This window comes from Bos indicus x Bos taurus, chromosome 12, assembly GCF_003369695.1.
Source record: "Bos indicus x Bos taurus breed Angus x Brahman F1 hybrid chromosome 12, Bos_hybrid_MaternalHap_v2.0, whole genome shotgun sequence".
Lineage (NCBI taxonomy): Eukaryota > Metazoa > Chordata > Mammalia > Artiodactyla > Bovidae > Bos > Bos indicus x Bos taurus.
The window spans coordinates 85,093,620-85,120,356 of NC_040087.1; the positions used below are offsets into that span (position 1 = coordinate 85,093,620).

At 55.1% G+C, this 26,737-nt stretch overlaps 1 protein-coding gene across 9 annotated transcripts in view; it reads left to right on the plus strand.

Moving 5' to 3' along the window:
• Nucleotides 1-26,737, plus strand: part of ARHGEF7 (Rho guanine nucleotide exchange factor 7) — a 102,582-nt gene that overhangs the window by 71,204 nt on the left and 4,641 nt on the right. For 4 of the 9 annotated variants that reach the window (XM_027557979.1, XM_027557978.1, XM_027557981.1 and 1 more), the window contains 11 exons: nt 2,875-2,997; nt 6,824-6,962; nt 7,638-7,697; nt 8,378-8,524; nt 9,438-9,524; nt 11,834-11,912; nt 12,086-12,225; nt 14,165-14,389; nt 16,018-16,111; nt 17,737-17,826; nt 20,333-20,509. In XM_027557979.1, coding sequence (XP_027413780.1) covers nt 2,875-2,997; nt 6,824-6,962; nt 7,638-7,697; nt 8,378-8,524; nt 9,438-9,524; nt 11,834-11,912; nt 12,086-12,225; nt 14,165-14,389; nt 16,018-16,111; nt 17,737-17,826; nt 20,333-20,509 — 1,361 coding nt within the window. Of the gene's footprint in view, nt 1-2,874; nt 2,998-6,823; nt 6,963-7,637; nt 7,698-8,377; nt 8,525-9,437; nt 9,525-11,833; nt 11,913-12,085; nt 12,226-14,164; nt 14,390-16,017; nt 16,112-17,736; nt 17,827-20,332; nt 23,151-26,737 lie in introns of those variants that run through there. The other 5 variants (XM_027557980.1, XM_027557984.1, XM_027557983.1 and 2 more) reach the window with 3 other exon arrangements.

Consider the following 26,737-nt stretch of genomic DNA (forward strand, 5'->3'; position numbering starts at 1 on the left):
AGTCTTTCCCATCATATTGTTTTCCTCTATTTCTTTGCATTGATCTCTGAGGAAGGCTTTCTTATCTCTTCTTGCTATTCTTTGGAACTCTGTATTCAGATGAATATCTCTCCTTTTCTCCTTTGCCTTTAGCTTCTTTTCTTTCCTCAGCTATTTGTAAGGCCTCCTCAGACAACCATTTTGCCTTTTTGCATTTCCTTTTCTTGGGGATGGTCTTGATCACTGCCTCCTGTACAATGTCATGAACTTCTGTCTACAGTTCGTCAGGCACTCTGTCTATCAAATCTAGTCCCCTAGATCTGTTTGTCACTCCCACTAGATAATCGTAAGGGATTTGATTTAGGTCATAGCTGAATGGACTAGTGGTTTTACCTGTTTCCTTCGCCTGTTACCAGACCATCTATAACTCCTCACCTGGTATCTGACCACTGATAACTCTTTGCCTGTTAGCAGGTCCTTGATTGATGACGCTTCCTACCAGACCCGCCCCCCCGCCTCCCCCCATCATCAGATCAATGATAGAACCGCAGTAGCAGGCCTTTCTGACCCGGCACTAATTGTCACAGCTTGGTGTGGGGCCACCAGAAGGCTGCAGGAGGTGCGGGACAGCCCCGCGCTCTGCCGCACGTTTGTGTGCTCCCAAACCCGCCTCTGGAAGCACAAGAGAGAACCACGATGAAAATCCTCTCTCAATTCTTAAGTCACGTTCTGCCTGGATGATCTTTGTGAGTGTCGGATGTTCCATTATTTCGGTGATCCATACGGCGTTACGTGTGAGATGTATTGGCATAATACCTAGACTCCAATTAAGACCACTCACGTAACCTTTCTGAGCTCCGGCTGCTAGTTCAGGTTGGCGAGTTGATGAACTATGAAGGTTTCATAAACGGATGGTGGTGAGTGTAGTGATTTCTTGCACAGTTGGGTTGAGAGAGGTAGTAAAACTCTAGAGCCAAGCTTGATGGGAAGAAAGAAAGAAAAGCTTATATACTGAAGTCATTGTCCGTATGTAGTTCATGGACATGTAGCAGATTAAAGCCCCTTGACCCAGCTTGCAGTGTGAGTGCGTGGCGCTGTGGTCTGGCCCAGGCAGGCGAGGCCGTCCCAGCAGCTCCTGACCCGCGCTGAGCAGGGCGTGCGGCCCCGTCATCTCGTCAGGTAGACAGCGTGTCTACAGGCTTCCCGTGCCCCGCCGCGGCAGTGGTTTGCTCCTCTCGGCCAGAGCGTGGCGTCCCGTCACTGCTGGCGCCTTCAGCCGCGCAGCCAGGCAATGGGGGCCCTGCTGGGTCTCTCGCGGGAGAAGGCGGCCTCTGCCTGTTTCTGGCGTCCCAGCGTGACCATTGCCTGCTGAGATGTCAGTGTCTCGGGGTGGGTGTGTCTCGGGTGTCCGGGTCCTGGTAGATAGCAGTTGGTCTCAGAACCTTTGGGGAGGGAGCCCTTGGCAGCATGTGATGCCTGCTTCCTGGTGACTGGGGGTGCTGCTCCCCATCTGGGGTGTGCCCTCTCCCCTCTGGGGTGCGCCCTCTCCTCTCAGGTGCGCTCTGTCCCCTCTGGGGTGCGCCCTGTCCCCTCTGGGGTGCGCCCTGTCCCCTCTGGGGTGTGCCCTTTTCCCCTCTGGGGTGCACCTTTTCCCCTCTGGGGTGCGCCCTTTTCCCCTCTGGGGTGCGCCTTTTCCCCTCTGGGGTGTGCCCTGTGCCCCTCTGGGGTTCACCCTTTTCCCCTCTGGGGTGTGCCCTGTGCCCCTCTGGGGTGCACCCTGTCTCCTTCCCGGACTGTGCCCTCTCCCCTCTGGGGTGTGCCCTGTCCCCTCAGGTGCGCTCTGTCCCCTCTGGGATGCGCCCTTTTCCCCTCTGGGGTGCGCCTTGTGCCCCTCTGGGGTGCGCCCTCTCCCCTCTGGGGTGCGCTCTATCTCCTCTGGGGTGCACCCTTTTCCCCTCTGGGGTGCGCCTTGTGCCCCTCTGGGGTGCGCCCTGTCCCCTCTGGGGTGCGCCCTGTCCCCTCTGGGTGCGCCCTCTCCCTTATGGGGTGCACCCTCTCCCCTATGGGGTGCACCCTCTCCCCTCTGGGGTGCGCCCTGTTCCCTCTGGGGGCTCCTGCAGTGTGTATGATTGAGGCCTCGGCTCGCTCTCCGTTATATTCAGCTTAGTTTTGAACTGGGTTTGTATCTCCCCAAAGATTGCAGTCACCCTTAAGGTAGAGACTCGCTCCTTCTCTGTTTTTAATGTGTTCCCAGTGCCTGACTGAATGGTTGAAGTTAATTTATTGAGTCAGTGACTGTTTATCCTGCAGATATGCGAAACTGTGACTAATCTCTGAGGGCTGTTAAAACCCACTTGGGGGTTCACGCTTGGGAAGCAGTCTGCCACCAGTGCGGACGCCCGCTTGCTTTGACCCCAGTCCCAGTGAATGAGCGGAGCGCTGGCGCTCGCGTACACGCAGGGCCTGCTCAGGAGCAGGCTATAGGGTCCTGCGGCCCCCGATGCTCGGGACCGTCTCCCTCGCCCGGTAGGGTGCCCGCCCCCGCTCTGCGGGCCACTTGTCTCTCCTCCCACCTGGGAAGCCGGTCGTGGGGCTTCTCCTGCGCTCATCTCGTGGCTACTTCAGCAGGAAACCTTACCGACCAAGTAACTACACGTTACGTTTCTCCTTATTTAACACACGACATAACGCTCCTGGACATCTGATTTGCTTGGTGCCCGAGGAAGGGGCTGGTGTGCAGGTCCTGGCGTCTGGATGCTGGAGGAGGGGATGGCCTGCTTTCCGCCGCACGGCTCCCCGGGGGCTGGGTGCCAGGCGCGCTGTCTGGGGCTGCCCCACGCGCTGGGGCCCGCTCTGCGATGCTCACTCAGTGCGGCTCCGTGTCGCTGTCCGCAGGATGCCGGAGGCCCAGCAGAGGGTCGGGGGCTGCTTCCTCAGCCTGATGCCGCAGATGAAGACCCTGTACCTGACATACTGTGCCAACCACCCGTCGGCGGTCAGCGTCCTCACGGAGCACAGGTACGTCTCATGGACTTCTTCCCAGGTGGGGGAGTGGCCGTGTCCTGGGGTTCCCTCCGGGCAGCTCATTTCTGTCAAATGTTACTTGGAACGCGGTGCAGGCATTGAGTGTTTTTCAAGAATGATAAGTTTAATTATCCTCCAAGTGAGTGTCTGGGGAGGACTGATGTCAGGCTTTAAAAATCTAGTTAGCGCTTATAATAGAAACGGGAGTGTTTTGAAGTCTCCTCTTCAGCCTGGACGCTTTGAACGGAGGTCAGGGGAGCTGGTGGGAGCTCTGGAGGGTGGCCGTGGGCTGGTCCGGGCTGGCGGCATCACCTCCGCTCAGTGCGTGAGACTGGAGCGTGTGTGACAGAGCTGGCTTTGCTGCGGGAGACGGCGTCCGTCTCTGTAGGGCGTGCCGAGCCAGAGGCCGTGCGCTCCCGCTCTGCAGCCGGGAAACCAGGGAAGCAGCAGCGGGCCGCTCTCTGCTCATCTGAGCAGGCACGGCCGGTGCGTCCTGGGCAGTACGGAGCCCGTGCTCCTGAGCGGCAGGGAGGACCGCGGGGCTTGACCTGCACACGGGGTGGGCACCGAGGCTCTGCTTCTGCTCCCAGAGGAGCACGCATCTGTGTTAAAGATTCAAAAACTTTATGGTTCCTTCTGAAAACAGTAGTTCAGCCATAAGTAGCAGTTCAGTCATTTTTTAAACCATAAATGAAGAAATTGTGTGAGTCGCAGCAAGGTAAACGCCACCGTGCTCCTGATTTAAATATTTAACCTCAAGTTACTCCTAACGTAATATTTCAGTTTGAAGCTTAGAGGCTGTGGTGGGAAGCAGGCGTTGTTGGGCTGTTTGTAACTGAATGAGACTCTGGCGAGGCGGCCTGTGGCCGGGTTGTGTGGGCCTTCGGGAGGGCCTGTGGCCCTCGGAGATCACCCCTCTTCTCTGGAAGCGCCTGGTCCTGTTGGTGGGAAGCAGAATCCCTGAGTAGCTGAGCGTCTACTCCTGGGAACAATGATTTATATGCGTTTCCTCCTGAGCGAGATGCAGGGATTGAAATGTGAAATTTCTGAAACTTCCTCAGGAATTGCTGACGCAGTCCTGGGAGAGATGAATAGCAGATAGAAGGCTGGGGTGAATTCAGGGCATTTTAAATGTGTTCTCTCCTTCCACCGTTTCGGTCAGGGGCCTGCCCCCTGGGGGTTAAGCTGTGTCCTGAAGGTCACATTTAAAACCGTTCAGACGTTCAGGGCAACGCTTGTGAGCATGTGTTGTGTTCCTCTCTGTATAATTGCTTTAATGACTGCTTGTGTCATGGCTGAAACCTCAGGGCAGCTTTTCCCAGAAGAGCAGGAGGGCGTCCAGGCGGGACGCCTGGGGTCCCCTGTGCTCAGGGACCCCTGCCTGCCTCCACGTGGCGTGTCCCAGGCGGGAGGCGGGAGAGGTGGGCAGTCAGGCCCTGGGACTGTGCCGAGGATGGGCGAGCGAGGCGGCTGGCAGGATGCGCTGCCCACGTGCCGTCCTAAGGCCCCTGGGCGGCGGTGCCCACCCTGCCCGCAGCTCAGACCGGCCTCCGGAGCGTGAGTCGGGGTTGAGAGCTGGCCGCCTGGGCTGGTGGCCTCCGCCAGCCCGCCCTCCCTTCCCTTCTGTCCTGGTCCTGCTTGTGGCCTCTGTCCTCTCATTGAGGTCGTGAAACCACCACTTAGGGGTGGATCAATCTGTTTTTCTGCTTGAATATACTTTCTCAGGGATTGATTTAAACACAGTGTTTTGCAGTTTTTAAGTCTTACTTTTAGTCTTAGGATCCTTGTGTTGTGTTAGTTTGAATTTTGAGTGTGAATCTGGAAAACATATCTATGAAACCTCCACTCCTGTTGAATTATAACGGATATCTGCCTTTTGCATTATCGTTTGATAGTCGACGCCATAGGCCTGTGGCTGCCTGTTGCGAATGCATTAGGGGTGTCATGATTTGGTGTGTAGAACGTCCCCTTTTCTCCAGCACAGTGGTTGGTACTCTCTGCTGCGCTGACCTGAGATGGCCTCTGTGCTCCTCTGGCACCGTCTCGCAGCCCACAGTGTCGTTTGAGTAAATACAGAGGCTGAAGCGCTGTGTGAGGGTTGCTGGCATCAGTAGAAGTTAAGCTGAAAGGGCCTTTGTTTTGTCAGAAAAGCTATAACCTGCTGTTTTATCACAGTACTAAAGTTTTTAAAACCTGAGAGATGAAGCAAGTGTGTGCTGAGTCGCTTCCGTCGTGTCCGACTCTTCCCAGACCCCGTGGACTGTAGCCTGCCAGGCCCCTCTGTCCATGGGATTCTCCAGGCAAGAATTCTGGAGTGCCCTCCTGGAGGGGGTTTTCCCGACTCACAGATCCAACCCAAGTCTCCTACGTCTCCTGCATTGGCAGGGGGTTCTTTGCCACTAGCGTCTCCTGGGAAGCCCATACAGTGATCGGTAAAGATTTAGAAAAGGTTTTGTTTCATTTCTTAACGATGTACCTGTCTGGCATTTTAAGGCTGTCATATGGATATTAAAAGAAGTTACTTTTGCTTGCAAAAATTCACGTAAATTTTTAGTTGTAGGGGATTTTAGGAGTAGGTGGGTGGGTGATAAGAATAATTTCTTAGTTTTATTAATTATTGTCTGCCATAACTATAGTTATAAAATGTCATGTAATACTAAACTATCAAAATGGCCCAAAGAGACGTTTTTTGTTATTTTTCTTGTGGTAGAAAAGGCCCCTGATTGGATTGTACTTACAGGAGTCAAACTTTCTCTTAGCGCCACTAACGGGGAGGGGTGATGCGAGGCGGGTCCAGGTGGCCCGCACCAATGGGCCGGGGCTTCAGGATTTTCGTATTTACTTTATGGCCTCGTTCATAGTGCTCCTCCCAGTGGGAGACGTGGGGACCCAGAGGGGTGCGGCCTCTGCCGCCCGCCCTCAGCCCAGGCGTCCTTCGCTCCGTGTCTGGAGGGACACCTCTCGTCAGCAGTGCGGGCCACAGACGGCGTCCTCCCAGGGACCCCAGGTGTCATCTGCCCCGTGAGAAGCAGAAACACAGAGTTCCCATCACAGACGTGAGCCACAGACGTGTGGGTGACGGAGCTTGGGCCTCCCTGGGTGCTCGTGTGAAGCGGAGTCAGGGCGGCCCGGGCTCGAGGCTGGGGCCCGGGAACGCGCCCCATGGAGCTTGGTACTGGGAGGTGGGGTGCGAGAGGAGGAGTGAACGGGAAGGCTTGCTCGGCAGCTGCCTCGTTTCTGGATATGCACTCGGTTTCCTCGTCCACAAACGCAGACGACTTTCACGTGTTGTTAGGGTTAAGTGAAACGAGGCTGCGAAAGTGCTTCTGGAGGTTGCACGCCCGCGTGCCAGGGGCAGTGGCTCTGCCTCGTGCCGCTGCTGCTCAGGGGCTGCGGCACCTGGTGGGCCAGCACCGTGAGTCAGGTGGTTGTCTTCATGACACGCCTCCTTAAGGCTTTACCGTCTTGAAGGACCGCTGACCGGGCTCTGTTCTTGCCCTACAAGGACCGCCCACTTTCAGACCTCTCTGTGTGCAGGTGGCTCGCTGAGGGGGCTTTCCTGAATGGTTTGCTGGGAGACCATGGCTGTTTGTGTAGTGCACACGGGGCTTTGCTCAGGTTGAGGGCCCTGACGTGAACTGGGGGGGGGGGGGCTTCCCTTTGCTGTTTAGAAATAAGCAGCACACGTTTGGCTGTAAAGCCTGTGGCCTCTAAGTGGTCAAGGGCACCGCGTGGTCCGTCGTCGTCCTGGGGGCTGGGGGCAGGCGCGCGGCCCTCCTGGGCTCTGACGGTGGCCTCTGCTCTCTCTGCTCACACTCAGTGAGGAGCTGGGAGAGTTCATGGAGCTGAAGGGCGCCAGCAGCCCGGGGATTCTCGTGCTGACCACCGGCCTCAGCAAGCCGTTCATGCGCCTGGACAAGTACCCCGCGCTGCTCAAGGAGCTGGAGAGACACATGGAGGTACGTCTGCCCCGCTGGCCACGCCAGGAAGAGCAGTCAGGAGCCAGCCCTGGAGAGGGTATTACCACCGGCCTGTATCTTCGGAGAGTTTCACAGGGACTTGTTGGTTGTGAAGTTGTTTCCGCGTATCCCAGCTCTGTAGAGAGGCGTCTGCTCCAACCCCTGCTGGCGGGGAGATTTCCAGTAGCTAGGAAACATCCGTGGTGTTGAGGGGTCACATCAGGAGCATGTGCCTACAGTGTTAAGTGTATACGTTATGGAGAGATAATAGGAAAAGAATCAGCGAATGATGTGTACTTATCTTATTTTCGGAACACAGGCTGTGGGCCCGGCAGAAGTTGGGGCTCAGGCTGCTGGCTTAGTTAGGCTGTGGTGAGCCACTCCCCAGGGCAGGCGGTCTGCTGCTGCGTTGCTCCCCTCTGCCCTCTGGTGTCCGAGCAGCAGGGCGGGTTGGGGTGGGCGAGGCTGGGCCGGCCTCCTCCAGGGCAGAGTCTAGAAGACTGTCCGCCGCTCTGTGGTCCCCTCAGAGACCAAGCAGAGGCGCTTCAGCGCTGAGACAGAGGGGCAGGCTGCAGGCTGGAAATGCAGGGAAGGCCCAAGCCAGCCTCCAGAGAGAGCCTGTCGAAGAGCAAGCGTTCATTATGGAAGCTCACAGTGTGTTTCTTTTATTCAAAGGATTATCACCCAGACAGACAAGATATTCAGAAATCCATGACTGCCTTCAAAAACCTTTCAGTAAGTGATAAGTGTGTGATGGTTTTTTTCCTTCAGACTTTATTATGGCAAATGAATGCAGGAAATTAGTTGTGAACTATAATTTGGATTTATTCTGGAGAAATGAGAAATAACATAGTTATTCCACGGCTGGTACACGTAATATTCCTGCATTACGGCCCTGTGGACATCAGAGAGATGAAAGGATCGGTGTTTATGTTTACACGGCACCACATGATGCCGTCGTGCACGTCAGTGATTTAGAACATGGTTTAGCCTCATCTCAGTGTCTCTACTGATGTGTGAAATGGAGCGCTGGGCCTCTTCCTTACCTGCTGTCAAGCTGTCTTAATGACTGAGTTTCTGGAGGACGTGTCTTATTTATAGCACAAGTGGAACTCACCCTTTTTTCCCTCTTCCAGGTCTTCTGGCACTCACTAGTAAAACCAGAGGATATTTTTCTTGTCCAGTCCACATGTCATCTTCTAAAAGCGACAGGATTTGCTGTATTTTTCTAAACCAGTGTTTCTCATTCTAGAGCTGTTGTGTTGTTGTGGGTCTCTCTTGACTTGGTTCCGCACTCGTGAAGTAAGCGAGTTGTTCACTAGCTGGTCTGTCTGAAGAAGCAGCCGGGGACGCAGCAGTAGAGCCAGGAGCCCGGCCGGGAGCCTGTCTCCCTGACGGGCCCCCTGTGCCCCCAGGCGCAGTGTCAGGAGGTACGGAAGAGGAAGGAGCTGGAGCTGCAGATCCTGACGGAGGCCATCCGCAGCTGGGAGGGCGAGGACATCAAGACCCTGGGCAGCGTCCTCTACATGTCGCAGGTCCTGATCCAGTGCGCCGGCAGTGAGGTACCGCCTCCAGCGCTCCCTGCGTTTTTCTACTGGGGGACCCCTCTCCAGGGCCCCTGTACCTGCCGGCTCCCCCGAGTTCCTTCACTGCTGTGGGCGGTGTTTCTCTCTTGAGTCTCCTTTTAGATTCTTGGGCATCTTTGTGCTTCACTTGTGGTCTTTCTGGGGCTTTTCTTAACCGATTGCAGCAAATGAGATTTAATACATAAGCAGTGCTCGTTGGCCTTTCATGTAAATTGGGCAGAGCTCACGGGGGGATGACGACAGCGGATGTGTTGGGCTCTCGGTTGGTTAGTGCCAGGATCCGCCGGTGGGCCAGAGGCGATCTCCCTGCTCTATCCTCCCCGCCTTCAGCCTGAAGGTCCCACCTGATCTCCCACTGCCACTGAAAGGTCACAGGTTCTTTTCTTCGGTTTTCTCTCAACCACAGAAAAAACTTGTTTTTCTAACTCCTGCCTAATGAGGAGTTAATGGAAGAGCTAAACTCAGATTTTTAAAAAAAGATGTTTCATGGGCTACTTGTGAGTCTTACAAATTTCTCATAATTTTGTTTCCATTTAATTTAAATTTGGTAAAAAGAAACACCTAAACGTGAAGTGTGACACCCTGTTTCATAAAGTGGAGTCGCTCAGTCCGGTCCGACTCTTTGCGACCCCGTGGACTGTAGCCTATCAGGCTCTTCCTTCCGTGGGATTTTCCAGGCAAGAGTGCTGGAGTGGATTGCCATTTCCTTCTCCAGGGGATCTTCCCAACCTAGGAATCGAACCCGGGTCTCTTGCATTGCAGGCAGACGCTTTACTGTCTGAGCCACCAGGGAAGCTACTGTTTCATAAGACCTAATGTAAATATTTGTTCTCATCATTGTAAATATGTGTTTTTAATACAGTTATTTAAATTTGTTCTTTTACATTAGGAAAAGAATGAAAGATATCTTCTACTCTTTCCAAACATCTTGCTGATGCTGTCTGCCAGTCCTAGGATGAGTGGCTTCATATATCAGGTAAAGCACGCTTTAGATTCACATCTGTGTATTGTGGGCCTGAGAGCTGTTTTCAGGCTCGTTTTGAGTTTTGTATTAAATACTACGTGTGTCTGTCCGTGTGCTGTGTGTAGTGTCCTACGTACAGTGTTACCTTCACGTCCGCACACGCGGCTCCGTCTGTGTGTTTCGATGTGACTGTGCAAATTAGGATCTTTGTGTTAATCCAAAGCAAACAGAGGAGGAACCTGGTGTCTGTACAGCTGACCCTGAGGACTCAGACTGCTGGGGTGCAGGCCAGCTGGTCCCCTCCAGGTCGTTCTGCTGCTTTCCTGCCACCAGGGCAGGTGGCCGCACCGCGAGCCGGCTGGGGGCGCCGCGCGTGTGGCTGAGGTGGTCTGTGGGCCCCCACTCGACTCAGCAGTCACGGGCACACGCCTGGGGCGTTACTTAGCTTTTTTATTGCTCGTCGCTTTTCTGATTTTCTTCGCGAAGATGTGAGACTGCTTTAAGAAGAACAGGGCAGGGCTCTTGCGTTTCTGTCTGTTGCGTGTGGTGCTGCCCTGCCCTCCTCCAGGGACCTTCCCAGCCCAGGGATGAGCCCCGGCCTCCCGCAGTGCGGCGGCCTCTTTACCATCCGAGCCTCCAGGGAAGCCCATTACGTGCCTTAGCTTTTCTCTGTGTCTAGGAGGGGCTTCTGGCAAAGTTGACTGCTTTTTTCCTGTGTGGTTATTGAAGCTGCGGCCCTTCCATCGATGCCTCAAGGCCTGGCTGGTCACCAGGAACCATTCCCACAGCAGTCAGCCTGGGTTTGCTCGGAGCTGCATTTCTGCACACGTGGCATGCTGTTTGTCTTGTCCCCAGCAAGCCCTCTGGTGGGTCCTGAGTCCGGAGCGTTCATGGCTGGCTTGTACCTGCTCCGAAAGCTTTGCAGCCCAGAGAGGAGTTGACATCACACACTTGTTCTGAAAGGAGCACTTTAGGTGCGAGAAAGCAGATAGACATGGGCCAGCCTAGGAAAGGACTGCCTCCTGATTTTCTAAGCCTGTGGTTGAGCCAATGCCTGGCTGGGGGAGCACCTGCTCGGGCTCCCCAAGCTGGTCGGTGCTGCTTTAGACCTCGGTCCTTTCCGGCTGCGTTCCCTGGCTTCGAAGGTCCCCCCACCCAAGGCCCAGGGCCCTGTGGTGACCTGTGGGGCTGCGGTGGTGTCCGGGGCGGCCTCAGGCCCCAGGATGCTGGCATCAGCGTGCCGCCGCAGGGCCCTGTTTTCCCCCTGGGTGGACCGTCTTGGGGGCTTCTCTCCTAGTGCTGTGATCCCCAGTGCACGCATGTCAGTGTTCCCTTCTGGCTTTGCCCCACATCCGGCCACAGTGAGCTTGTCCCGTCCTCCGTGGCTGTTGCTGCAGGTTGGTCAGGGACACGCAGCTGTGTTTCCTGTCGGGCTTCTCTGAGCTCTTGGTCACCCCGGTGCCATTGGCCCCTCGGCAGGGCGTCTGCAGTGCCCACACTTGTCCGCATGGTGCCCTCCCAACTGCAGGACAGGCTCCTGACCGTGTGATGGTCTCGGCGCCCGGCCTCTGCCCGGGTGTCGGGAGTCTGGAGCCCTGTGGTCTTAGAGCCGCCCCCCTGCTCAGGGTCCTGCTTCTCGGGACTCTGGCCCTGACCCGAGAGACGCTCCCTGCGGACTCGCTTGGCCTTCACAGCTCTGGTGGCTGTTATTTGAGGTGGTCCCTCCGAGGTCCAGTTCTGGTTCCGCTCCCTGCCTCACGCCCTCTGTCCCAGAGCGGGCGGGCTGGCGCTCTGCTCTGCGTTGTGGGCAGCGCTCGGCGTAGCTGCTGACGGACCGTCCTGTGGCCGATGACCAGGCGCGGCCCTCACACGGTTCCTCCGGCTCCAGTTGCCTTTGTTTTGCCTTCAGACGTGGCGCTTCCCCTGTGTTTCTCTAAGGCGTATCTCTGCTTCCTTTCTATAAACAACATCATTTAAAATAGCCACCGTGGACCCTAGTTTTTTTCTTTTTTAATCATAGTGTATAATGTTTTTGTGTCTTGCTGTTTATATTTAGAGTAACTCATCAGATGAAATGTTTTTGTTCTGGTTTGCAGCCCTGTACCTTTTTGCTGGCTCATTTCTTGGTTATAGTATTATAATTTCTTATTCAAGGGAGAGGTTTTTATATTATACATGCTTTTGGTACAAACAAGAGAGTTTGCTTTACAAAGACAGTTCCTCTGTCTTTTCTAAAATCGTTTAATATTTACTTTAATAACGGTACTTCCTTCACTAGAAAAGCACTGACTGTTTCTTTTTGTGGGGGGGGTCTTTTTTAGGGAAAGCTACCAACGACAGGAATGACAATCACAAAGCTTGAGGACAGTGAAAACCATAGAAACGCGTTTGAAATATCAGGTGATAGGCACAGACTGTGGGTGTGCTCTGTTCGGGCGCCGAGGCAGCGGCCCTCATGTGCAGGCCCCACGGAGCCCCGGGGGCTGCATGGGCGTGCTGTTGGGCCTCCTTGGGGTGCGCGTGTGTGCACTCTGCCCCCTCCCCCGCCTCCAGCCAGTGTCTCTCTCTTCCAGGGAGCATGATCGAGCGGATCTTGGTGTCCTGCAGCAACCAGCAGGACCTCCACGAGTGGGTGGACCGCCTGCAGAAGCAGACGAAGGCCGCCTCGGCGGGGAACCCCAGCAGCAAGCCTCACTCGGTGCCGTCACACACCGTAAGGGCCCCGCCCCGCCCCGCCCGCAGACCCCGGCCAGGAGAGCGTGGCTGGGCCTCAGGCCTCTCTGCAGACGCGTCCTCATCCCCCGTGGGCTGTGGCCGCCTCACAGGGACCCACTTGTGAGCCAGGCCTGCCCATCTGCCTCCTGAGAGTTCGCACACATGCACGCACACGGCTCGCTGGTTAGGCGCCCAGTGGCACCCGGTTAGGCAGCGGCCCTGCCCAGGGTGGCCGTGAACACTAACCTCGGGGCTCTCAATCAAAACCCTGAGAACCACCGGCCCACAGAGGGCTTTTCTGAGCATTTTAATTGCATTTATTATGTTTCATCAAAAACAAAAATGAAAACCAAACAATACTTATGACAAAAAGGACCAGATTCATGCTGAAGGCATTAAAGTGTAATTTTTGACTCATCATTTTAAGAAATCTGAATTTTCTACTTTTAGAAAATTTCAGCAGGTCTGCGAGTTTTTAGATACTTAAACATTACAAAATATATCAGTACTGAAGCGTCAGTGCTTAAAGCTAGTCTTTACTGGTATTGCATGTTTAAGATACTGGTATTGAGTCATCTGAACACCTGTCATCTTTCCCAGCGAGTACTGATGAACGAGGGGCCCTCTTCATGATGACGTAGGACCTCACAGCACGGCTGGCTTGTGAGGGTCTCTCCTGGGGCTTTTACCACGTGGCTCACCCTGTGGTTGCTGTCCTTCGGCTTGAAGGACCGTCTCAGGGATTGTGGCCATGGCATAGTGTACTGATCACCGGTGCAGCTTCTTACTCCATTTCTCAGCAGTTTGGGGGTAAAAACTATTCATTGGCTTCAGCTATCATTTTGAATGGTTTTGCCATGACAACTTTTCCATATTGTAAACGTATGCTAGAGATGCTTAGCTTTCACGGGACTAAATTTATCCCGAGGGCATAGGTGTGTACATGTGTGTACATCAAAAGGGAGTGCCTTCTCACTCAGGTCAACAGCCTGAAACTAACCTCTGTAAAGTCCCACTTCAGGTAGCCCTGTGCCGGGACCCTGGCCTCTCTGGTCCCAGGGCAGCTATGTGGTCATGGCAGAGTCCACTGCTTCTGTCCTCGAGCCCCAGGCCTCAGCTTGAGCCCAGGCTCCCCTTTAAAGCCTGTGTTTCAAATATTATTCATTTCTTCTGAATAATGACCTTGAACAACTTGACTATTTCTCCTGTTAAGCATAGCGTATTGTTTTGGGTTAATTCAAGGTCACCGGCTAATTGTGAATTGTTTAACATTTTCTTATTTGTCAGTGTGATGAAATATTTTTGGAATTTCTAGGAGTATAAACCCCATTAATAAGGTCCTTCTGAGAAATTAGATTTATGTAACTTTGTCTTGATTAAAGCTGATTTTTCTGAGAAAATGTTTTACCCAAGGGATTTAAAATTTTTCTTCAAAAAGGCAGTAAATATTTTTTTGGTTTTTAAGCAGTACGGTCTCTGTTGCAATTGTATTTTGCTTTTATAATATAAAAGCAACCATTGACACGAATGGGCCTGACTGTGTCCCAGGTTTAAACAAAAACAGGGATTAGGCCCTACTTTTGCTGGTGAGGTAATAATTACCCTCCCCCAGTCACATTCCCAGTGCAGAGAATGCCCATTCTTTTATAAAATCCTGATACCTGTGTTAAATGAAATGCCTTTTTTGCAAATGTGACTGCATGACAGTAAAGGCGGTTGATGGATTTCTGGGTCTGGACCCAGCGACCTGCTGCTTCCTGCTCTGACTCAGCGGGCCTCATGCAGGGTGTGGGGGATGCTCGGCCTGGCGGCCAGTAACCCGAGCGTCTAGAGGTTCAGGGTGCACGCTAGCAAGTGGGCGCTGCTGTGCTGGGAGGGCTGGGCTGGCCTTGGGTCCTCGGTGAACACGCTGTGCTCTCTCCCTCTGTCCCCGGCAGCTCCCCTCCCACTCCATCACCCCGTCCAGCAAGCATGCGGACAGCAAGCCCGCGCCACTGACACCCGCCTACCACACGCTGCCCCACCCCTCCCACCATGGCACTCCACACACCACCATCAACTGGGGGCCCCTGGAGCCTCCGAAGACCCCCAAGCCCTGGAGCCTGAGCTGCCTGCGACCTGCACCCCCCCTGCGGCCCTCGGCTGCCCTCTGCTACAAGGAGGTGAGCCCTAGTGAGTGTGGAAATGTGACAGCCCCGTGTTTGTGTCTGTGATGTGGAGCCGATGAGCCTCTTCAGAATGGAAGGTTCTGCCTTCAATCCTTAGTTACGCTTCCTGTGCTCCAGGGTCCTGGGAGTCCTGGGGAGACCCATGCTGGGGTCCCCTCTGTGCTCATCACAGAGGGAGAGGGACAGGCTCGGGGCAGTGTTTGCGCTTTGAGGAAGCCGGTTGACAAGTGTGGTGATCACACATGCGAGCTTGAGTGTGAGCCGAGTTCAGTTACTCTAGTGTGGATGTGGCTATGAGTGGGGGGGTGTGGCTCATGCGGTGGGCGGGCTGGGGATGTGGGTGTGGCTGTGAGCATGGTGGGTGGGACAATGCGCTTGGTGGGCGGGGCCGGTTTGTGAGCCTGGTGAAGCACCTTTGCGCGGGTTTGCATCTCCACGAGGTGTCATTTGCCGAAGGACCTGGGGCAGACCCTGCCTCCATCCTTGCTGGAGGAATTTTAAGGTACATAGAAGAGCACAACATAAGTTACAGTTAATCCTTTATGGGTTTTGCTAGTGAACTTTGGTTCTTAGGACATGTATCTTCCTGGTGGCCCATTTTGGCATCCTCATTGCCTAGCTGAGTGTTGCAGGGTGTGGCCACGCCCTGCTGCGGGTTCATTACAGGGGAGGGGGAGTAGGGTAGAGGAGAGAGACGCTTGGCGGGTGTGGCCGTGGACATGTCCAGTGTGCTGAGCACACAGGCCGCCTGGTCACAGTGCAGGGGTCCTGGGGCAAGGCCGGCACTCGGCGCCGCCTGCGGGCAGTGCTTCCGGGCCTCCCTCCGCCCCCGGTGCCCCAGGACACCGGCTGCATTCACTTCTTTGGGGACTTTTCACTTTGAGATTTGGAGAGATGCCTTTGGAACACAGGCTATTCTTTTGGTGCTTGTCAGCCTGATCCCTCCCATGGCCCTAGTCCCGTTCTCAGCCTCCGATTGGCCTCGGGAGGTTCACCAGCGGCGAATGTGACTCAGTGATGCAGAAGTTAGCCTTTCTGACATTCGTGTTCAGTATGTGCTTGACAGTCAAAACCTTGCCGGCCGCATGGGCTTGTTCTTGCTGTTCCTCCTGCCTCGCTGAGGGTCCGGATGTGTTGTGGACGGAGGGACGGACGCTGGGGCTGTGAACATAGCTCTGCCGGCGGAGGGGGGCGCCAGTGCTGCCCGTGGGCTGATTCTGCTCCTTTTTCTTCTCCCTCGAGGCTTCGGATCCGTCCCTAAAGGAACTGTTTTCCCTCACCTTTCATTTAGAAATCGACGGTTTCCTCCTTTCTTTCTGGTTGGCTGCATCAGGGGGGGTCTGCCCCAGAGTGGGCAGCGCACGTGGCGCCCTGCCCAGGTGTCAGCCAGCTGCCCTCTCCTCCCCGCACCGCCGGCTGCCGCGCCTCCCTGGGGGTGGTCCCGGCGTCCCAGCGGGTCCAGGTGGAGGAGGGCCGTCAGAGCCTGTGCCTCAGGATGTCAGCTGGCAGAGCGCGGCCAGCGTGTGCGGGGCGGTCGCTGGAGTGTTCCTGGCTTCCCCCTCCACTGCGGCCGTGCCGCACTCCAGACTAGGGTCTGCCAGCCTTTTCCTCTCCTTCCCCAGGACCTGAGCAAGAGTCCCAAGACCATGAAGAAGCTGCTGCCCAAGCGCAAACCGGAGAGGAAGCCCTCGGACGAGGAGTTCGCGCTGAGAAAAAGTGAGTGCCTGCGAGGACACACCTGGCTTCGGGGTGGGAGGCGGGGCCACGAGGGCGCGGAGGCGGGGCCTCGAGGGTGGGGGGCAGGGCTTTCCAGAGCCACAGAGGGGAGCCAGTGCCCAGCCTCAGGTCCGCTCTCGAGGACGTCAGAGCGGGGCAGCACAGCCCCCTCAGTGCCGGCTGCATTAGCGGCGCTGGCAGCATCCCCCGTGAGCGTGCCCTGCCGTGGACACTGACTCCCAGCGGATCCTTCAGGGAGTTAAACATTGTTCTCACAGAAGCCTGTTAAACGACTGGTCCAGTTGGTGACAGTTTCTTGGTGGCTCCTAAGCCCTCTGTGTGACGCTGACTCTTAGGAGGGAGCACCTGGCCTTCCTTGCGTGTGTCAATCTTAATATCATGAGATGCTGTCCAAGCATTTTTGGTACAGCTTATAAGTGGCTCAGTCCTCCATTCTTCCCATCTTTTAAAAATTAGTTGAGCCTTTAAGAATATATATCTAATATTCTAGAAAATATAGAAAAATTTAGAACAATAGCAGAATTTAACCATACAGCTGTATGAAGCACGCGGGGTGTGAGGGCAGCCTGGTACCAGCAGCGTCAGACGCTGCTGCTCCGCAGGCTCTGTCCTCCACCAGGTGGCCTCCGGGTGTAGGTGAGGCCAGTCTGGAGGGGCCCCAGCTCAGGCCAAGCTCTGGAGCCATGCCTGCACTCTTTGGGCTACACTCTGTGAATTTCCCAGATTAACTCTCTGGTGGGAATCTGTGGCTCAGGGAAGTGCTTGTAAATAGGGTCGAATGGCCTTTCAGGGGCTGTCCTGTCTTCACTGCGTCCCGCGTGTGGGTGCAGGAAGCTCCTTCTGATATCTGCATCCACACGGAGAATCATGGTTTCTGATTTTCTCAGGCGATACGTGAAAACACCATCCCTGGTTTTAATTTTCACTTCTTTTCTTGGTGACGAACATTTTTCTTTCTGTGATCTCTTATGAATTGTTTCTGCTTCTTTTTTCATGTTCAGGATGGGGCGGGGGGGATACTCTTTTTCTATGGATTAGTAAGACAATACATATGTATAAGTGTACATACATACACACACACAGACATATATATACCTGTGTATATATATATGTGTGTGTGTGTGTGTGTGTGTGTGTGTGTGTATATATATGTTTGGATATTAGCTCTTTGCCAGATATGCTGTAGATAAAAAGTACATAGAAGTAAACGTCCTTTGGAATATAAATATTCTGTGAATATCAAGAAATGTTTCAGTTCAGATCAGTCACTCAGTTGTGTCCGACTCTTTGCGACTCCATGAATCGCAGCACGCCAGGTCTCCCTGTCCATCACCAACTCCCGGAGTTCACTGAGACTCACGTCCATCGAGTCAGTGATGCCATCCGGCCATCTCATCCTCTGTCGTCCGCTTCTCCTCCTGCCCCTAGTCCCTCCCAGCATCAGAGTCTTTTCCAATGAGTCAAGTCTTTACATGAGGTGGCCAAAGTACTGGAGTTTATCTGGCGGCAAGTCCACGGGAGGGGCCGTCAGTTAGCACTGCTGGCGGAGTGGCTGGCCTGGCTGTGCTGGTGACTGGGCGGTGACGGCCATGTGTCCCTCGCAGGCACGGCTGCGCTGGAGGAGGATGCCCAGATCCTGAAGGTCATCGAGGCTTACTGCACCAGCGCCAAGACGCGGCAGACGCTCAACTCAAGTAAGTGCCGCGGAGCCCACCGCCGCGCTGCTGCTTCGTTGTGCTAAGATCTCGCCCCGAAGGACACGGCTGCAGCTATGCAGGCTCTCGGCGTGACCCCTAGCGAGGCTGCTTCTGCGGCCTGGCCCGCGTCCCTCAGTCGTGAGAAGGGGTCTGAGTGGTCAGTGACAACAGCCCCGCTGGGGAACCTTGGCGTGGAGGGAGCTGCCAGGTGTGGAAGTTCTGGGGCCTGGAGAGGACGGCTGTGATGGGCACTGCGACGCGCGCTCAGCTCGGTTGGTCAAGCTGCCTAAACCACTGGTGTGTAGATGGTTTGAAGGAAGAGTTTCTTAGAGTTATTGTCAAAAACACAAGCCTAGAGTAAGAGTTGTTTTTGTTTCTGTTTTTTAATAGCAACTCACCGCCCCCCCCCCCCCCCCAAATGATTGCATTTAGAATTTTTGCTGTAGACACCAGTGAGTTTACTGGGTAAATTTCAGTACCTCTCAGTGTACCTGCATTTTATTTATAATGTCTTATGTGAAAAAATCTTAATCTGTTGTGTGAACAGGAAAAAAGTGGATTTTTTTTTTCCCCAAATTCCTGAGCATTTGAGAGTTGGAGTGCAGGGTGGATATAGTCAGGTGTGGTCTGTTCAGGAGGAGAAGGGGCTGAGCTCCCCGCCTCGGACTGGACGTCGCGGATCCCGGCGTGAAGGCCGGCCTTTATCAGACGTCGTGTTTCTGGTCCCGTCTCCGTCCCGACTCGTGAATCGCTCGCCACCTCATTTGTGCCGCCTGCGCTGTAAGCTGGTGGTTCCGAGCGGTGTCACGTCTGTTGTAAAAAAAAAACGCTGGAAAGAAAAGAAGAGGTGGAAAAAGGAGCTGCCGGGTGCTTTAACTTAGCTTTTGTTCAACGTGACTGCAGGCCTGAGGCTAGGGCCACCAGGATTAGCCCCTGGTACAGCTGCAGATGATCCGGAACCTTCCTTCTGGCTCGTAGTTTCCACGTCCTGCCGGTGATGTTGGGACGTCTGTTCTGCACCCCGTCTGGTGAGAACGCCTGTCCGTAGTGACCAGTGCCCAGAGCAGGTGAGGAAGAGCAGGGTGTGCGTGTGAAGGGAGTCTGCAGGTGACAGGGCTGGAGTCTGTGAGTGCAGACCGTCGTCCCTGAGGACAGGACGGCTTCCTATTTGAGACTGTATTTTGGGTGATAGGCTGTTTGTGCCTGTAGTTTTTTGGGTTTTGAGTTTGAGATTTTTTAAAAATTACTCATCTCCACATCAGCTGTATGAAGTGCAGCTTTAGCTTGGCCATCTCAGGTGCACGGGCCTAGTGGTGTGAGCTTTGTGTGTTCGTGTGGGCCTCGTTCTGCCCCCGGGGACAGGGCCCTGGCGTGTGTAGGTCCCGCCACGTTGCCTGTGTGTCCACTTCTGCCGTGCGGGCAGAGCACTGGACGTTGGCCAGCACAGTGGTTTTTGATTTTAGTTGATGTTACGGCCTAACCGCCCTGAGGCCCGGGACTGGCCTTCATTCAGGGTTGTCAGGAACAGGGGGCTCGGGAGTTGTGTCCTTCGTGCCGGCTGGGTGGTGCGCTGCAGAGCCTGGGGCCTGTTATGCAGGGCGGCTCTGTCCCCGTGGAGCAGAGATCATGGGCGTGCGCACCCCGCCTTGGCTCAGTTGGGTGCAGCGCGCCTGGCTGCTGGACGCCCGCGTCTCCCACATGGCCTCAGTGTCACTGCCGCCCTCCCGGCCGGGCCCGCCGCTCGCGGCTCCCCTCGCGTCAGGGGGATGGTCAGCATGAGGGTTGATGGCGTCCGGCCAGACGTGTCTTCCCGCGCGACCACTGCCCTGGATGCGTGTGGGTGGGCACTCCCGGCTGGGCCTGCGTGCTCTGCAGGGTGGGGGAGCAGGGGCGGGGCCCGGGCCCGTGTCAGACCGTCTCTGTCCGAAGTTCTCGCAGTCGTTAAAGTTGCACAAGGTAAGTTTAGACCCCCATTGTTGAGGTGGTTTCTAGTCTGGCTGAAGAAGTGAGTCAGAATCCTGGGGAAGTGTTTTGCATTCAGTATATGCACGTTAACCACTTTACTTTTAAAATAGTGTCCTAAATGAGACTATTTGTTAATTGAATGCGCAGCGGAATTGGTTATTTTTCAAATGTCTTTAGAATTTTCTTGTGATTGTGGGCTTAATTCGTAAAAGATTTCATAAATGAGGGCCTAATAGCAGTAAGCTTAAAAAGGAGCAGTTTGGAAATGGTATCGTGATATAGGATTATTTAAATAATCATCAGCCTAGCTGTGTTCTAAGGGCGGTGCTAATGAGTAAGTCAGTAGATGAAACCCAGCCGTAAATCAGGAGACGCGCGTGTTGCTGCCGTGTTCTAACGCTCTTTTCTCTCTCCCTTCTCTTCCCGTCTCCTTTTGCGTTTGTTCCATGTTTTGGTTGTGGCTCTTCCTGCCGTCTTCCTGCTCGCCCCTCCTCTGCCTGCCCCTCCTCCCCGTCCCCCCCACCCCCACCCGTCTTAGCATGGCAAGGCACTGACCTGATGCATAATCACGTCTTGGCTGACGACGACCAGTCAAGTCTAGACTCCTTGGGTCGTCGCAGCAGCCTCTCCCGTGTGGAGCCTTCAGACTTCTCGGAAGACTCTGACTATGACAGTATATGGACAGCCCATAGTTACAGGATGGGTTCTACATCTCGTAAGAGCTGTTGCTCATATATCTCTCACCAGAACTAACGCACTTCTCAGCTTTTCTTAACGATGCTTGTACCGCAGCCTGCTTTTCTTAGATGTTTTCTTGCTGTTTCTTGTCTCTTTTATGTGATATTTTAACAACTTTGGGGAGCGTTTCTGATATTTCCCATTGTACTTTGTGGGGCTTACTGGCCACGTGGAGTGTCCACTCAAGCGACTGACTGTTGAAAGCAGTGGTGTGTGCACACAGCAACACCGAGGGTCCTCTGTCCACGGGCAGCGGAGGTCTCACAGCTCCACGTGATATGGTTAGGGTTTTTATTCTCAGTGTAGCGACTGTCTTGTTTCTTTTTAGGTACAGCTGTATGAACGCTTTTGTATTTTATACTGAAACCACACAGGCTTGTGCTCTAAGTGCCAGCGACGTGGAGGAGACTCTGGCCTCCGTACAGGGCCGTAATTGTGTGTGCGGGACGCGGCGGCCCAGTAGTTGTGGAGAGACGAGAAGAGCCCTGTCTCCAGAGCTGAGTCCAGACCGGACGGCCGAGTGCTCGGCTGCCCTGGGTGCCCGGGAGGAGCCTCCGTCAGCGCGGCGGGTGTGAGCTCCGGGCCTGCGCAGGCGCGCGAGGGGCACGTCCACACCCCGCAGACGGCCAGCTCCGGGCCCCTCTTCCCCGCAGGCCAGACTCCTGCACGTCACCCCCCAGGCTTCTGTTAGTTGGAGGAGTTTCTCTTAGAAGGCACTTGGCAAGCCGGTGCCCCTGAAGTGCAGGGCGGGAGTCCAGCCTCCGAGCGCGTAGGTCAGGCTGTGTGCGTACCCAAGAAGCCTGGCCGCCCTGACTCCCAGGTCTGAGCCCGCGGCCTCTGGGCACACTTGCTTGTTTTCAGATGCAGGGACACTCCCTTCACAGCCCCAGTGGAACATGGCCCTCACTCTCGGTTGTCAGGGCGATGCAAGTCCCCAGGAGTTTACCAAGGTGCCGTGTAGCACGCTTATGAGAATATCTCAGATCTGGGGGTGCCCCTGCTTCCCTGGGGTTTGTTGTGGGAGCTTCTCACTGCCCTCCCTTGGATTGGTTCCTGCTTCACGAAAAACTGACTGTGCCCCATGGCACGCGCTTGTGGCACCAGGGCACACGTGGTCCACGCTGGGCGGGAGGGCGAGGCCCCTCCCCTCACACTCAGCTGTGCGTTAGGGACGCCCGAAGCCAGCCTCGGAAAGCAAGATGCCGCGACAGTGGGGGTGGCGCCACTTCCCCGTGGGGCGGCTGTGGCGCTGTGCCCTCAGCGCCCGCCTCTGCCGGCACCAGGTGTGCAGGGTTCCCATCTTGTTTGCACGGAGTGGCCGTGAGCCGGTGCCCTGTGCCCCGTGCCCCATGCCCGGGCAGCTGGTCCCCAGTGCACGGTGCTGGTCCCTGCGGCCCTCCCGGGGTCCCGGCAGGGGCTGTGCTGGAGGGCCAGTGCCACAGGCAGGGGCTCGTTAGGAAAACCAGGAGTCGCACACGTCCGTCTGGCCCCGAGTGTCTACTGAACTGCTTAGGCCACCTGGAGAGTTCATATTTTTGTATCGGTTAGTGTAAATAAGAAAGTTGAGGAGCAGACTTTTAGAATTAGTCGGAGCCCAGTATTCATCTGTGGGAAAGAGGAGATTATATACCTTCAGCCAAGTAGCAAATGGAGTTATGGGAGAAGTACGGTCACCGCGAGGCTCACATGCTTTGTGTCGTGCAGTGAACTCAGAAGCGCCTGTTTTCCTGCACGTCACATCAGGCGATGTCACAGCTCTCCAGACGCTCACAGTGCAGGTCTTCTCTCTGCTCAGAGCCTGTGAGTGGGGCGGGCCGGGCTCGGAGCACGCGGGTTTGCAGGCTGTGTGCTCTGTGCGCCTGGGTTTCTCTTGAACGCCAAATGGGTTGTCCTGACATTGATGTTCCAAACACCAAAGTTTTCCTATTTCCCATAATTCCTCTTTGTGCCAATTAAAGCCATTTTGACAATGATTTTCTGTTGATTCTAACTAAGATCACTACAGAATGACCACCTGGCTGTCTGTCTGTCTGGGTTTATTCTGAAGTCTGGCACCATTTGCCCTTGTGACGTAGTTGGAAGTATTCGTACCTCTGGCTTGAAAGCCATTCTCACGGGGCTGAGGCGAAGGAGTGCCATGGCCAGTGTTTCCACTTTTGTGGAACTTTAGTCGTGCTGAACCAGTACCTGTGTTTCTGCCATTCTGTAATATCTCTGTGTACAGTTAGTATTATAACGAAAGGGGGAAGAATCTGAGCTAGAAGGTAGGTTTAAGCCATTCCCAGACCCTTGGCCAGCGGCTCAAATGGTGTTCCCACTGAACTGATGCCACGGGTCTATGAGCTGTATCATGTGTTCTGCGTAAAACTGCCAAAACACAGGGGTGTGTATAGCGGTGAAGACCTTGGAGAGAGTCTGCGTGCTGTGCTCACTCTGTGAGCGGGAGGGCCGCTCTCCGTGGGCGCCTGCCGCGCTGGACCCAGTCGGACGTGTACCTGAGTGTTCATTGTACAGTATGCATACTCCTGTTTGTGGCTGCATATGGCAACGAAGTGTTTGTTTTATATTCAAAAAGAAACGTCTGTTATGTACAGTTGAAATAAATTTTGCATTTGCTAGCCTCTGGCTTTTAATATCTGTTACATGGGGGGGTTGGGGTCGGGGAGCAGGATTTGCAGTTTACTGTGGTTTGGCTGTTTGGAACTAGCATGTTCCGCAGGACGGCGGGGCGGTGCTCGCCTCGTACCTGCCTCGGTGGCAAAGCCTGCACTTTCTCAGGGTAAAAATGTTCTAGATGATGCACGACGACTCTTCTCATGTTTATGTCATCTATTTCCCTCTAATTCTTTTCTTAAAGAAATTTTCGCTCACTGGGAGGTTTGTCTTCAGAAAGAAGAGTTCTCTCTTTCCTCTCTTTTGGTGGAGTCAGGGGTGCGCATAAATGGAAAAAAGCCCACCCTTCAGTGTTTTTTTTCCGTAGACTAAGGTCTCAGGTTTTAAGTTTTTATTTGTAGAGTGCATGTCCAGCTGACCAGGAAAAGCAGGACAGGGGGGAAAGAACTGCCTGTGGCAGGTCTGGGACAGGCCAGGGTGCAGATGGTGCATGGGTGTGCATCCTTCTCTTAAGGGGGCCTTGTGTTTTTCTTTTGTGTTTTCCTGAGAAAAACGAATTGGAACCTTATCACAGCCAGAAATAACAGAGTGGCCTGATGGAGAGATCTTACTAAGTAGAATTTTTTAAATGTTCGCATTTTGTCTTATGCTGAAAGTTACTTCGGTTTCTGTGAGTTATAAGAAGTCATGTGAACCGTGCTGTAAAGGTACTCCACCCCTGGCCAGAGAAGCGGACTCTTGCTTCTGAAAGACCCTCCACGGTCTTCAGGGTCTCCAGGCAGCCGACCCCCAGCCCGGACCCACGTGCACAACGCAGCCCCTGGGTTTGGAACTGCAGGCCATCGGGGGTGCCACCGGGGGTGGCCTGCCAGCCATGACAGCGCCCGGGTCAAGGCCCTCTGCTTGCTGTCCGGGCAAGCCCTCTGTCCACGAGGTGGGGTGCTGCACCCGTCTGTGTTCTCAAGCTGAGCTCCACGGCCCCCTGGGGACCTGTGACAAACTCGGGACAGGTGCTCAGTGGGTCTCCAGCTTCCAGGTCACCCGTCCCAGGGAGTTCTCGGGTCCCCAGCGCCTGCTCCACCCCCAGCTGAGGGCGCAGAGCGACCCCTGCTGGCGGCAATGCTTGTCGGCCGGCGTCGGCCGGGTTTGCCCTGAGGAAAGACCCCTGTGCTGAGCCACAGCAAATCCACGCAGTGCGTGTGTGTGTACTCACAGACACGTGCAGGGTCGTGTGCTGGCTCACACTCCTCAGAATGTTAGCCAGAAAGCTGCAAAATGTTCCTCTTGATGATGGAGGAAGTATTCAGCACTCAGATTTAGGGAGTGCTGAATTCAGGTTAAATGGGTATTTTTGCTGGAAATCTTAAGCACTGTGAACCTCCAGGAAGTGGCTACAGCTTTCAGCATCTTCCACAGTGAGGCGCTGCAGAATCCTGGTGGTCTCCTGGAAACACAGAGCCTGTGTTGAGCACAGAGTTGGGGAGACACAGGCCCTGTGTGCTGGCGCCTCCGGGAGCACACGCTCCTGTGTCTCAGCCTCCGTGAGCACACGCTCCTGTGGCTCAGCCCCCAGTGGGGGCTTTCACAGTGGCAGCCATCTCTGAAGGCTCTGCCATGGAATTCTTTTTCCAGCCTAACTAATTCAGAGATTTGCTGTGATGCCTTTAAACATACTGAACTGATCTTGGAGAAAGCTTGTTAAATCTGCCTACTTTCTAGAGCTTTGTTCTTGTAGAAACAGTTGACTCACTTAAAAGCTTGGCTGGAGAATATTCTTTTGTTGTTTTGCTGAAAGACTTGCAATTTTTTTTCAGTTGTTTCACAAGAGTATGTTCAAACTAGGCAGCCCGTGGAGCTCCGTGCAGGCTGAGGGGTAATCTCCACGCACAAGCCTCCTGGCGCACCACGCACGGCCTCAGTGGCCTTCTCATGTCGGTGCGTTTCAGGAACCCAGCCACTGACACTCCTGTCCATCACGTAGCCTTCTCCCGCTCTCGCGCGCTTTCAGTGCATTTGCCGAAATGCGAACGGGGTCCTTCTTGCACGTGCAGCTCTTGGATCAGGTCTCACAGTCACCTCACATCGTGGAGGGTGTGGTTACGAAGTCATCTGGCAGAAGATAGCTGTCAAAGTGGCCTCTGTGGAGGCGGTGGGCCTTGCTCTCTTTTTGCGGCTGATGGAGTTGAGGCTCCGAGCTTCGGTGTCAGGCTGGAGTTTCCCGAGGCCCGCAGCCCCAGCCCCTGCACAGCCCTGCTCCTCAGAGTGGACACCGCCGCCCCCTCCACCGCGCTCCTGTTCTGCATATCATTGGAAGACTTCATTGCTGCCAACGCGCAATGTAAATAGGTTGCCTAGGCTTCGAAGCTAGAAGGTGGAAAAATAATTGAGAAACATAGAATTTAATCTTCCTAAAGCACTTACATGAGAAAACACGTTCAGCCTGTTGTCTCATTAGCTAGTTCTGGTGAAGAAACGTGTTACAGGCTGCCCGTGACCGGCCCACCCTAGTGGCCCTTGGCCCGACTGCAGCACACAGCTTCCGGGGCAGAGCAGGTAACAGTGGGGACCCCCGGGGGCGCCGGGGTCCCAGGTCACCCACCTGCTTCTGTTTACAGGGAAACCAAGCGGAGCCCTTTGCTCCCTGACGTGTGGTCCACACAGCAGAGTCCTTAGGAATACTTGCCTGTTTTCAGGGTAAATCGCACGCTCTCCCTCCTCCCAGCAGGAGCATGACCAACGCTGGCGTTGGTGTCGGAAGTCCGGGCACCTGGCCCTTCAGAGTCTTAACCCAGCGGCCTCTGTGCCTCAGTCCTGTTTCCCGTGTGCGTTTCCTCCCTAAGCAGTACTTCTGCACGTGGCCCAGACATCCCAGAAGTGTGTGCTGAGAAAGGCCCGGAAGACAGCGTGGCCGCAGCCCCGCACAAGGCCCCTGGAGCCGGTCATCGCCGTCAGCAGGACAAAGCCTTTCAGGACGTGTCCCTCCCCGGGCCCAGGGCTTGGAGGACCTGAAAAGCCTGCAGGCCGGTCGCTGTGCCGGGCGGGGTGTGAGCTGGGCGCTGCCCGCCCCCACCCTCCCTTGGAGCCGTCACTGCGGGACCCGCGTCTCGGTGTGAGCACAGAGTCACTAGTGGAGGGTCGTCTTGAACAGCAGCTGACAAGTTCACATACAGACGTGCTGTGGCACAGGAGCTCCTTCCGGCCGTGGCAGGGTTCCGAGCAGTCCCCGTGGTTATAACACCGACGTCCTAGGCCATGTAGACGCCGTGCCTTGGCTGGTGTAGGAGACTCTCCGTCCCGACGTTGGCGCTGTAAAGTGGTGCTGTCCCTCCCCGGGCCGGGTGGCCTCCTCCCTCTCAGGCCAGACGCTGTGGTTTAGCTTGGCCTTCCTGTCTGCAGGACGGGGCTGGAGCCGGGCTTTGTAGACGCCCACACGGCAGCCAGCGGGGGCACCCGGCCCAGTGAACCAGACCCTCCTCCCTGTCGCTGGCCTCCCCGGGAGTGAAGGGGGCGCTTGGTCCCCACGTCAGGAGCGTCGTGGGAGCCCCGTGTCAGCAGCGTCGACAGCCGCCACGAGCCCTGTTCTTTCAGAGGA